General features: G+C 38.1%; 1 protein-coding gene across 4 annotated transcripts in view; it reads right to left on the minus strand.

Moving 5' to 3' along the window:
* The window catches only part of ASXL2 (ASXL transcriptional regulator 2), a 137,226-nt gene that overhangs the window by 83,316 nt on the left and 40,968 nt on the right, over positions 1 to 12,942 (minus strand). For 3 of the 4 annotated variants that reach the window (XM_060644938.3, XM_060644943.3, XM_060644942.3), the window contains one exon: positions 1,268 to 1,350. In XM_060644938.3, coding sequence (XP_060500921.3) covers positions 1,268 to 1,350 — 83 coding nt within the window. Of the gene's footprint in view, positions 1 to 1,267; positions 1,351 to 9,652; positions 11,661 to 12,942 lie in introns of those variants that run through there. The other variant, XM_078444890.2, reaches the window with a different exon arrangement.

Here is a 12,942-nt window from a genome sequence, read left to right on the forward strand (position 1 = left end):
CTCTGTTAGCAAACAAGGGCAAAAAACTGAATTTTATATTCAAGAAGATGAGAATTACAATCTAGAACACACAACAGCTATTTATCAAAAAATGTATTACTGTCCGTTTACAAATATTTTACCATAGCTCATTACTACTCTGGCATCTGAGCTGAACAATTCTCCAGTGTAAAGGACCATCCAGCACAATGTGAGACATTTAGCATCCTGTTACCTGTTAAATGCCACCGTGCTCCTGTACTTTCTAGTCACTTTGACAATCAAACACAGCCCCATAAATTCTGAACACTTTCCCTAAGGGTGTTTACACAATACCACCCCCACTTGAGAAAACTAGTAGCAATTTTAAAGCACTCCAACCTTTCCCATCTTAATGAAAATATCTCTCATGTAGACTCCCAGATTTCAACGTTAACAATACAAAGTATGTTGAACAGAACTTTAACATTTCTTTTTTATTTTTTTAATATTTTAACTTATTTTTGAGAGAGAGAGAGAGAGAGAGAGAGAGAGAGGACAAGTGGGGGAGGGGCAGAGAAGGGGAGACACAGAATCAGAAGCAGGCTCCAGGCTCTGAGCTGTCAGCACAGAGCCCTACGTGGGGCTCGAGCTTGTGAACAGCGAGATCATGACTTGAGCCGACGTCGGACACTTAACTGACTGAGCCACCCAGTTGCCCCAATTTTAACATTTCTTGATGACAGAAGGTCTTGTTTATGAAGTGACTATTACGTGCCATTGTAATAGAAGGCTCTTAGAAATTAAAGTATGTTTTATCTTTGGTCCTGTATTAATTGACCCCAAGCTGTTTTATTTGTACATATAACTATTACTTGAAATACATACTGCTCTATATGTACCTTTTCCATTTTATTCTTTTTGGCCAAGGTTATTTCTTCCTAGATTGTCTATTTCTAGCACTCTCCCTGCACTAGAGAATACTTGTTACATGCTACTGACCAAGCTTATTAAATTAAAAGACTGAACTCATAGGTGAAGGTTTGAAGATGGCTCCAGGACTTCCTAAGAATTAAAGTGCATGGGATGGAAACAGATACATTCTAAGAATTTTTTTTTAAACATACTTGTGGTTTTATAACTGTGCTATGACTGAAAACTCCAGAGATCTGACAACTGAATAAATCAGAAATTAGCAAAGCAGTTATTACTAAATCATCAATCTTCAGGGCTAAAGTACACTGCTATATACCACAAAACACTCTAATCAAGTATTGTAATTATTACTAATGATATTTAAGTAACTCACCTGATTTCTTTTAGTCCTTCTCTCTGGATAACTTGAAGAATTTCTTTATGACTCATGGGTGTATTGGGGTATTTTTCTAAGACCTGAGAAACAAGTATATAATAATAAATTATTTCTTATTTTAAGTTCTTATTATAATTATGTGTATAATTATAGTTCTTATTCTTATAACTATGTATTAATTTCATCCAGCACATACATATCCAGGGACTTTTCATCCCTTTAATTTTGGGACAATAAGAAAAATGGAAAATTAATGGAATATAAACAGGTTCTTCTCTCTTAGTCACAAACAATATGTCAAGTCCTGAAACAGAAATGGATCAAAAAAGATTAAGATTAATAACTAAATTATTTATTAGTAGTGTTTAGTATAAAATTATGTACTTTCTGCCTCCACCCCCATGTCACATGCCTAACTGTGGATCTACTATAGGTAGTTTGAGATTATCATCTTTACATTCCCAGCAAAGCTGAGTATGGCATGAATGCTCAATAAATTCTTAACAAAACAAATGAACACTACAGTTGTAACAAAATTTCCTGGTTCTGGTAAAAAAGGAGTAAGCATAGTTTATCTCCTGCTGAATATGACTAAAAACCTGGACGGAATGCATGGAGCAGCTATCTGAGGTAGCAATCGGGTTGGAGTACAAAACCACAACTAGAAGTTTTACTAACCCCTAAGTGAGTTTCCTGATTTTATTTGCTCTGGGACCACTCAGTCTAAACTCAAAGGCAGTACAAATTCAGAACTGTCCACTAACAGCAGGCAGAAATGGCTCTCAAGAGAATTCTTCTCTTTTTTGATCTGAGGATCAGTAAAGCAGTCCCCTAGGGAGAGGCGGTTTTCTGAGGTTTCCCCCCTTTCTCTTGACCTATGCCCCCAGACAAGCCAAGACAGCATCCTTGGCAGTGGTGATACCAGCAATGGTTGAACAGGGACTGAAAACTCCAACAAAACAGAACCCTTCTAATCCCCTAGGTGTGAAGGGAATCCACATGGCTTATATTCTTTCTCTGTCATCCTATTGTTTGCCATCAAAGGCAGATGCAGTTGTGGAATATACAGCAAAACAGAGAAATGAAAGCCTCAGCTGTCCAGCCATAGGACAAGGAAGAAGGGTCTGTAGGAGCCAGAAAGTTATCAGGGAGAAAGTTATTGCAAAGACAAAGGAGCCAAGAAAATGATACCACAAAGTTCCATAAACACTCCTGGGGTCACTCCAGAGCTATGCATGTGTGTGTCTGACCCTAATCATAGTATCAGGTTCCCAAATTACCCAGTAAGTGGTACACATGCAGAACAGATCAGAACAACTCTGCAAAGGCTTTGAAAACTAAATATTGGAATTGTAGTGCACAAAAGGTAGGTGGAAACTTGTGATCTGAATGAACCTAACAAAGTCAAATAAATACCTACTTTAAAACTCATCCCCCCCCCCCGCAAAATTATTCTCCATTGGATTTAAATAAGACATACAATATGATAACATAACATTAAAATGTCTATATACAATCCAACATCACTTGACAACTGAACAACTAGGAAACTCTCAAGAACTCACAAGGGAAAAGACAACCTACACACAATAAATCCAAGATAACAAAGACATTGGAATTATCAAAGACTTTAAAGCAATTATTATAACCATGCTTCAAGTCAGGAAGAGGGGGGTGCCTGGGTGGCTCAGTTGGTTAAGCATCCAACTTTGGCTCAGGTCATGATCTTGCAGTTCTTGGGTTCGAGCCCCACATCAGCCCTGTGCTGACAGTTCGGAGCCTGGAGTCTGGAGCCTGCTTTGGATTCTGTCTCCCTCTCTCTCTGCCCCTACCCTGCTCACACACTGTCTCGAAAACAAATAAACATTAAAAAAAAAAAAAAAAAAAAAAAAAAAAAGTCAGGAAGGGGCCACCTAGCTGGCTTAGTCGGTGGAGCATGCAACTCTTGATCTCAGGGTTGTGAGCTGGAGCTCTATCCACAGGGTGTAGAGACTACTCAAAAATAAAATCTTAAAAAAAAAAAAAAAAAGTCAACAAGAATATTCTTGAAAGAAACAGACAAGAATATTCTTGAAAGAAACAGTGTCAGCAGAGAAATAAGGTGTGTGTGTGTGTGTGTGTGTGTGTGTGTGTGTGTGTATGACTGTGTGAAACAAAATAAAATTTTAGGACTAAAAAATACAATAACCAAAATAAAACCCAAAATTCCCTGGAGGCACTCAACTGCAGAATGGAGATAATGAAGAAAAGAGTCAGTGAACTTGAAGCTAAAGCAATAGAAATTATCCAATCTGATGAATAGACAGAAAAATGGTAGAAAAAATAAATGAACAGGGCTAATGGGAAAGAATCACAAAGTGTAACATTCATGTTATCAGAATCCCAAAAAGAGATGAGAAAGAGTGCAAAAACCGTATCTGAAGAAACAGCAGCAGAAAACTCCCCAAATTTGGTTAAAGATATACACTTACAATTTCAGCAAGGTCAATGAATCTCAAACAACACAAATTCAAAGAAACCCATACCAAACGCTAAAACAACAAAATAAATTTGAAAGCAACCCAGGTAAAACAACCATTTATTTAGGAGAACAATTCCAGTGACTGTACATTTCTCATCAGAAACCATGGAAAGTAGAAATAGTGAAAAAAACATTGTAAAGTACTGTAAGAAAAGGGCTCTCAATTCAAAATTCCTATCCAGCAAAAATGCCCCTTAAGAATAAAAGGGAAAGGGGGCACCTGGTTGGCTCAGTGGGTAGAGCATCTGACTTTTGATCTCGGGGTCATGAGTTCAAGCCCCATATTAGTATAGACATGACTTTTTTAAAAAATGGGAACAAAGGGGGTACCTGGGTGGCTCAGTCAGTTAAGCATCCAACTTCACCTCAGGTCATGATCTCATAGTCTGTGAGTTCAAGTCCCATATTGGGTTCTGTGCTAACAGCTCAGAGCCTGGAGCCGACTTTGGATTCCATGCCTCTCTTTCTCTCTCTCTCTCTCTCTCTCTCTCTGACCCTTCCCCACTCACACTCGGTCTCTCAAAAATGAATATAAATGCTGAAAATGAAAAAAAAAAAAAAGAATGAAGGGGAAATCTAAACATTCCCAGATGAAGGAAAACTAAGTGTCTGCCACTACCTCACTAGGCTTAAAATGATTTATTTTAAAAAATAAATTAAAAATTTTTAAATAAATAAATAAAATGACTCCCTTTAAGTCAATTCTGGTTTCCTCTTTTTTTAGATCCAAAGTTTAAGCAGAACTCTTATACCTAAATCATTTTCCATTCTCACTGTTAAAGAAATAAAGAACTAGGGGCACGTGGGTGGCTCAGTAGGTTAAGTATCTGACTTCAACTCAGGTCATGATCTCACAGTTCATGGGTTTGAGCCCTGCATCAGGTTCTGTGCTGACAGCTCAGAGCCTGGAGCCTACTTCAGATTCTATGTCTCCCTCTCTCTCCACCCCTCCCCTGCTGACACTCTGTCTCTCAAAAATGAATAAATGTTTAAAATTTTTTTTAATAAAATTAAAAAAAAATAAAGAACTCTTGGCAATTAAAAGATGCCAATGAAAGCTAAAATGAACCAGTTCTCTATACTATACTACCAAAAGAATATTATTTAGTACAGCAAGTCAATAATAACAGATACAGGACTTGTATAATAGAAATCATTAAAGTCAGATACCCTAGATCAGCCATTAAGGTATCACAATGTGGTATCACCTACTACCACCTATGAAGAAAATACAAATAAGTGCTATACATTCTCTCAGTTAAATTTCACAGCAACTTTAAAAGGAAAACATTAATATCCCCATTCAAAAAGTGGGATAACTAGGGGCGCCTGGGTGGCTCAGTCGGTTAAGCGTCCGACTTTCAGCTCAGGTCACGATCTCGCGGTCTGTGAGTTCGAGCCCCGCGTCGGGCTCTGGGCTGATGGCTCGGAGCCTGGAGCCTGCTTCCAATTCTGTGTCTCCCTCTCTCTCTGCCCCTCCCCCATTCGTGCTCTGTCTCTCTCTCTGTCTCAAAAATAAATAAACGTTAAAAAAAAAAATTAAAAAAAAAAAAAAAAGTGGGATAACTAAGGTTCAATAAGTAGATTTCCAAACACAAGACAGCAAGGGTAAGTGGTAGCCAGAATTGAAACTCAAGTCTATCTTGCATCACTACAGCACACTGTGTCCTGTGTCTACATCCATTTTCTCATTTGCTTAATCATAAAATCCAACAAACACACCTCCATTTATCATCTTCCTTGATCTCTCTGCTACATCTGACAGTGTTAATAACCGTTCTTTTCTTAGACATTGCTCTCTCTAGACTTTTTTTCTAAAACCCTTCTTCTTAGTCTTCTTCACAGATGTCTTTTTCTATGCCCACCCTTAAATAATTTATAAGCATCAATCTGCAGCTTTTGCTGCTCATTCCACCAACTCTCCCTGAGTAACATCATCCATCCCTAAGTCTTCACCAAGCACCCATATTTTGATAAAAGAAAAAGCAGCACAGTCTGTACATAACTACCTTTTATTTTTTTTAATCTTTTTTTAATGTTTATTTATTTCTGAGACAGAGAAAGACAGAGCATGAGTGGGGGAGGGGCAGAGAGAGAGGGAGACACAGAATCAGAAGCAGGCTCCAGGCTCTGGACTGTCAGCACAGAACCCGATGCGGGGCTCGAATTCACAAACAGTGAGATCATGACCTGAGCCGAAGTCGGTCACTCAACCGACTGAGCCACTCAGGCGCCCCCATAACTACCTTTTAAACATCAACCTTAGATGCTTCAGAAACATCTCAAACTTAGCATGTCCAAAATTTCACTTATTATCCTTGTCCAAATTAAGGCCCATATAGAAAACTGAGCCTTTATTTATTGTCTATATATTAAAATGTATACAATTACTGAAAATGAAAAAAAAAAATACACCATGGACATGGACAAATAATTCATAAAAGAGCTAATACAATAGGATAGCAATCATATGAAAAAGCATTTACATACTGAAATATTTACAGATGAAATTATATGATGTCTTGAATTTGATTCAAAATTATACAGAGGAAATTAGGACAGAGGCTTAAATATAGCAAGATTGGCTATAAGTTGGTAATTATAAGAGCTACACAATGGGTACAAAGATATTCATTATATTATTGTCAACTTTTGTGTACACATTCAATATCCCATAATAAAATTTATGAAAAATAAAAGAACCAGAACGTTTGACTTTACCAACAATCAAATATAAAACTCATATTCTCTAATGTTTTTCCCCCGCTAATGTAGACAGCAAAAACATGGCAATAAGTAAACACCATGAAATGAGTATGTACACATAATCCAGTACTACTGAGATAGAAGAAAATATTCATTATGTTACTCACTAAAAAATTTAAAGGCTACTTATCCAATAACAGGACACCAAGGAATCTGGCATTATCTATACCACTGAATATTATACAGCCATAAATGAAAAGGGAACATGACTTGGATATGGAGGCCTCCTCTCTAAGCCTCCCTCAAAACTAGATATGGAACTCAAGTTCTAGACACCAGAACGTGATAACAGCAACAACCAGATTTTCAAAAAGCCAGAGCACGTCCCACTTTGGCCCTTTCTCTACCCCGAGGCTTTGACAATGGAGGTGACAAGGCATCCTGACCCATACAGGTAAGGCCATTCCCTAAGAATGGCAGACTACTGACTACACCTCCAGACCGCTGCATGAAAGAGAAATACACATCCAATCCATTTAAGGAACTGTTATACACAGCCAAGTCTGTGCCTAACTAATATGACTGACCAATCTATCCACAGGACACGGGACAGCAAGTGACCTTAAAACTTAAATTACATTATTCCTCTGATTTTAACACTTCTTTTAATTAGCTAAAATTGAAATCTGAATTCCTTGATAGAGCTTAAAAAATTCTACATGAAATCCTGTATCTTACTCTTCTTACATTACCTTCTTGCCCTTCTTCAAATATAACAAATTCATTCCTAACTCAGGGCCATTTGCATCTGTCCCACCTCCTGCAATGCTTTCCCCTTTAACTCTCTCCCTTCACTTCTTCAGAGAGATCCTGACCACTCTAAAATACACTCAGACACTCACAAGCAACGCCACCACCTACACACACACACACACACACACACACACACACACACACACCCGCACATGCAGACACACTTTATTCCCTTGGTCTGATTTTCCCCCAGCTTTAGTGAGACATAATTGACAAATAACCTTGTGTACATTTAAAGTATACAATATGGTCATGTGATATTCTTATATATAGTTAAATGATTACATTAAGCTTTGTTAACTATCACATAGTTATTTGTGCACATGGTAACAATTAAAAGATCTACTTGTAGCAAATTTCACGGTTTTTCTTTTTCTTTTCTTTTTTTTTTTTTTTTTTTTTAAAGAGAAAATGCGTGCATGGACAAGCACCCGGGAGGGGCAGAGGGAAAAAGAGAGACAGAATCTTAAGGAAGCTCCATACCCAGTGCTGGGCCCATGGCAGGGCTCAATCTCACAACCGTGAGATCATGACCTAAGCCAAAATCAAGAGTTGGATGTCCAACCAACTAAGCCACGCAGGAGTCCCATATCCTTAGCAAAAAAATACACAATATTGTTTACTACAATCACCATGCTGTACATTAATTAGATCACCAGAATTTATTCTTCTAATTGCTAGTTTGTATCCTTTGACCAACATCTCTCCATTTCCCCTACCCACCCCCAAAGCCTAGAAACCAACAACTTACTGTTTCTGAGATCAATTTTTTTAATCTATCTATCCATCTATCCGTCCATTTTTGAGAGACAGACAGAGAGAACAAGCAGGGTTGGGACAGAGAGAGGGAGGCAGAGAATCCCAAGCAGCCTCCAAACGGTCAGCATAGAGACTGACACAGGGCTCAAACTCATGACCTGCCAAAACCAAGAGTCAGATTCTTAACTGACTGAGCCACCCAGGTGCTCTGATAACAACTTTTTTTAGATTCCACATATGGGACCATGCAGTATTTGTCTTTCTCTACCTGACTGTTTCACTTAGCATAAAGCTCACAAGGTTCATCCTTGTCATATACGGCAGATTTCCTTCTTTTTATGGCTGGATAGTATTCCATTGCACACAGTAATTTTTTTTTTTTTTTTTTTTTTCAGATCTTCTGTATGACACCTAAGTTGTTTCCATGTCTCAGCTACTGTGAATAATGCTGCAATGAACACAGGGGTGCAAATACCTCTCTAAGACAGTATTTCATTTCCTTTGGGTATATACCCAGAAGTGGGATTGCTGGTAGTTCTATTTTTTTTTTTTTTTATGTTTATTTATTTTTGACAGAGAGAGACAGAGCATGAGCAGGGGAGGGGCAGAGAGAGATGGGGACACAGAATCTGAAACAGGCTCCAGGCTCTGAGCTATCAGCACAGAACCCGACGCGGGGCTCGAACTCACAAACTGCGAGATCATGACCTGAGCTGAAGTCGGATGCTCAACCGACTGAGCCACCCAGGCGCCCCTGGTAGTTCTATTTTTTAAGGAACATCCATACTGTTTACCATAGTGTCTGTACCAACTGATGTGGCACAAAAAGAGTTTTTATATAGAGATATACACATAAAATATGGTCAAATAAAAACACGAAAGACTGATATACCTATTAAAACATTAAAACCTGAATTCACACAAAAAAAAAACTTCCTATGAAGATTATCTTCAGATGGTGCTGCCAAGATAATACATAAATTTTTTTTACATTTCTCCCTTAATTCACACATATTTATAACTGCCTTATGGTTTATAAACATCACATAGCCATTCTATTTCATTCGATCCTCACAATAATCCAAGAAGGAAAACAGGTTTAGTTATGTCTATTTTACCAGGAAGTTAAGACTCAGAAGTTACAAAGCACAGCCTGAACTTAGATGGCAAAACTCTTAATTCCCCAAACTAGAGGATAATATTAACACTTTATACAAAGTGAAGAGTTCAGAGGTGCCTAGGTGGCTCAGTCGGTTGAGCGTCTGGCTCTTGATTTCAGCTCAGATCACGATCCCAAGGTCGTGGGATTGAGACCCACACAGGGTTCCAAGCTGGGCATAGAGCCTGCGTAAGATTCTCTCTCCCTCTGCCCTTCTACGGCTCGTGCACATTCTCTCTCTCTCTCTCTCTCTCTCTCTCTCAAAAACAAAACAAAACAAAGAGTTCAATGATAAAAGAAATACTTATTTTGTTAACTAAAATATGCTGGAATGATACAAACTGCCTCTGCTGAATAGTGGGTAGGTTCTTACCTCTTGAGGCAAAAACAAAAAAACTAACAGGATTACAGAAATGTCACTTACTCTTTTGATTAAGACAGGAATAGAATGTTCAACTGTAAAGATCCAATAGAGACCTTTTTCTCACACGTCTGTTTTGAAACATGACAAAATTAGCTTAATGAAAATGTCAGCCTCTACGTATGTCTGTAAGTTGATATCTTAAGAAGTGGGTCCCTGGCTTTGTTTTTAGCAATGAGCAAGTACATAAAACTGAAAAACAAGATCCTGGTGGGGCCTGGGGAGATCCTAATATTTTAAAAACTGTGTTTCTCAAATTCTAGTATTAATCAGGCAAAATAAGAGTGTTTCACTAACTTCCAGTGAAATTCATGGTACTCCACAAAGAAATTAATTCCAGGTGCTGAGTTAAATCTATACACAGTCAGATATACCATATGTAAAGTAACAGGGTTTCCCCAATGATAATGCATATTCATTCTAGAATACTTATTCATTTATTTATTTTAGTAATCTCTACACCCAATGCGGGGCTCAAAATTACAACCCCAAGATCAAGAGTCACATGCTCTTCTGACTGAGCCAGCGGGGTATCCCCATTCTAGAAAATTCGGAATAACAACAACAACAAAAAAAAACAGGTTTTATTTAACTGTATGTACAGAGGGCTTCTGCCATGACAGAACAGGACTTAACATGTTGGCATATCCCCTTCCAGGAGTTTTTCAGTAACATTTTACATAGTTGAGATTTCTTCTGCACATATCAGTTTGTACTATTTTAATATTATTAGAAGCCCTTTTTTGCAAATCTTGAGACATTTATTGATATATTTCATAGCAGCATAATACTCCAGTGAATATTATACACACATAAACACTAAATCACTTAATCCATTTCCTATTGTTGCATATTAGAATCACTTAAAGGGGTGCCCAGATGGTTCAGAGCATCTGACTCTTGGTTTCGACTCAGGTCATGATCTCACAGGTTGTGGGACGGAGCCCCACAATGGGCTCTGCAAAGTCAACTTGGAATTCTCTCTCCCTCTCTCTGCCCCTCCCCTGCCAGTACACACACGGTCTCTCTCAAAATAAACAAATTAAAAAAATTTTTAAATCACTTAAAGAAGCACTATTATTATTATCCTTACACACTGGACCAACAAATGCCAAGAATGAGACAGACCCTAATTTTATCCCTGATTCTATCATTTAGAGCTCTGTGACTTTGTAAAGTCAATCTCTGAGCCTCAAATTCATCAGTAAAATGAAAATAAGAACAATATCTATAACTTATGAAAGACCATGTGCGTCAAAGAGAATATTTTATTTTGAGCAGTTTTGTTTAGAACTTGGGGATAGTGGGGTGACTCAGTCAGTTAAGCATTTGACTTTGCCTCAGGTCATGATCTCACATTTCATGAGTTTGAGCCGTGCAACAGGCTCTGTACTTAACAGTGTGGAGCCTGCTTCAGATCCTGTCTCCCTCTCTCTATCTCAAAAATAAACAAACATGAAAAAAAAAAATAGAACTTGGGGATATAGCAATTCTCAATAATGTGTTATTGTGTTTTTTTATTTTTTATTATAACAAATGCCAAGTGTTTCTGATTATTTTTAAAATCTAACAAGTGGAATTCCTGCATAAAGTTATTTTAATATAGTCAAATTGCGATCCGCCAGATGTACGGGAGTTTCACTACACCATTAACCGGCATTTATATCATTTTAAAACTCTTTGGTAACTATTTTAAATATACATATGCTACAATTTTAAAATTTTAGTTACTAATGAGGTTGGATTGGTCATGTCATTAAACATTTATATTTCCTTTGTTGGGTGACCCTGACATAAGGCAACAAGTTACTTGATTTAAATAATAAAAATCAAATTAAAAACTAAAATTTTAGGGTTGCCTGGGTGGTTCAATCAGTTAACATCCAACTCTTGACTTTGGCTCAGGTTGTGATCTCATGTGGGATCGAGCCTCATGTCAGGCTTTGCACTGACAGCACGGAATTTGCTTGGGATTCTCTTTCTCCCTTTCTGCCCCTTTCCCCAGCTCATGCTCTCTCTCAAATATAAACTTAAAAATATAAAAATAAAAAATAAATTATAAAATTTAACAACTACAGGGGCACTCAGCTGGCCCAGTCTTGGGTCTTAGAGTTGTGAGTTCGAGTCCTATGTTAAGCATAGAGCCTACTTACACACACACACACACACACACACACACACACACACAACTTAACAACTACATCACAAAAAGAGATCTGGTTGAACACTACAAATACACTGCTTTTATTCCATAAAAGAAAGGAGAACATTAAATGATTTTGCCAAGTCTACCTAAACAAAATATATTTCCATCAACAAGTTAAAAAGAGTAAAAATACACAACTGATTAACCCAAAGCAGAAAACTACATTAAAAGCATTGTTAAGGGTATAAATGATATTCCATATTTAGTTGTTATTCCAGGCAGATTCAGTTCCAACACAGAACTTCCCCTCAAATAATCCATTTGGTTGCCTGAAGAAAACATACTGCCACTGAAATCTCTGAGGAACTCTGTTGCTACAAGTTCTGCTTGGGAAAAGTGGGAAAATGTAGAGGTTTTTGTAAACCATTCTGAAAAGCACTGGAGTTGATAAAAGAAAAACAGTTTGTACAATTGCTTGCCCTCGTCAAAAACTAGAAGGAGTTTCGGGGCGCCTGGGTGGCTTGGTCGGTTAAGCGTTCAACTTCGACTCAGGTCATGATCTCACAGTCTGTGAGTTCAAGCCCCGTGTCGGGTTCTGTGCTGACCACTCAGAGCCTGGAGCCTGTTTCAGATTCTGTGTCTCCCTCTCTCTCTGCCCCATCCCCACTCATGCTCTGTCTCTCTCTGTCTCAAAAATAAATAAACGTTAAAAAAAAAAATTAAAAAAAAAAAAAAACTAGAAGGAATTTCTAAGGAAACTGATACAATCATCCCCCTGGCAATTAAAGTTCATTCTGTTGGGGTGCCTGGGTGGTTCATCCATTAAGCATCCAACCCTTGGTTTCGGCTCAGGTCATGATTTCCCCAGTTTGTGGGTTCGGGCCCCGCGTCTAGCTCTGCACTGAGGGCATGGAGCCTGCTTGGGATTCTCTCTCTCCCCTCCCCCTCTGTCCCTCCCCAACTCACTCTCTTTCTCTCAAAATTAATTAATTAATTAAATTTTTTTTTTTTTTTTTTTTTTTTTTTTTTTTTAAATCAAAGACCTGGAGTGCTGTACTGACAGCTTATAGCCTGGAGCCTTCTTCGGATTCTGTGCCTCCCTCTCTGTCTCTGTCCCTCCCCTATCTGTGCTCTGTCTTTCTCTCTC

This window comes from Panthera onca, chromosome A3 (assembly GCF_046562875.1).
Source record: "Panthera onca isolate mPanOnc1 chromosome A3, mPanOnc1 haplotype 2, whole genome shotgun sequence".
Classification (NCBI taxonomy): Eukaryota; Metazoa; Chordata; class Mammalia; order Carnivora; family Felidae; genus Panthera; species Panthera onca.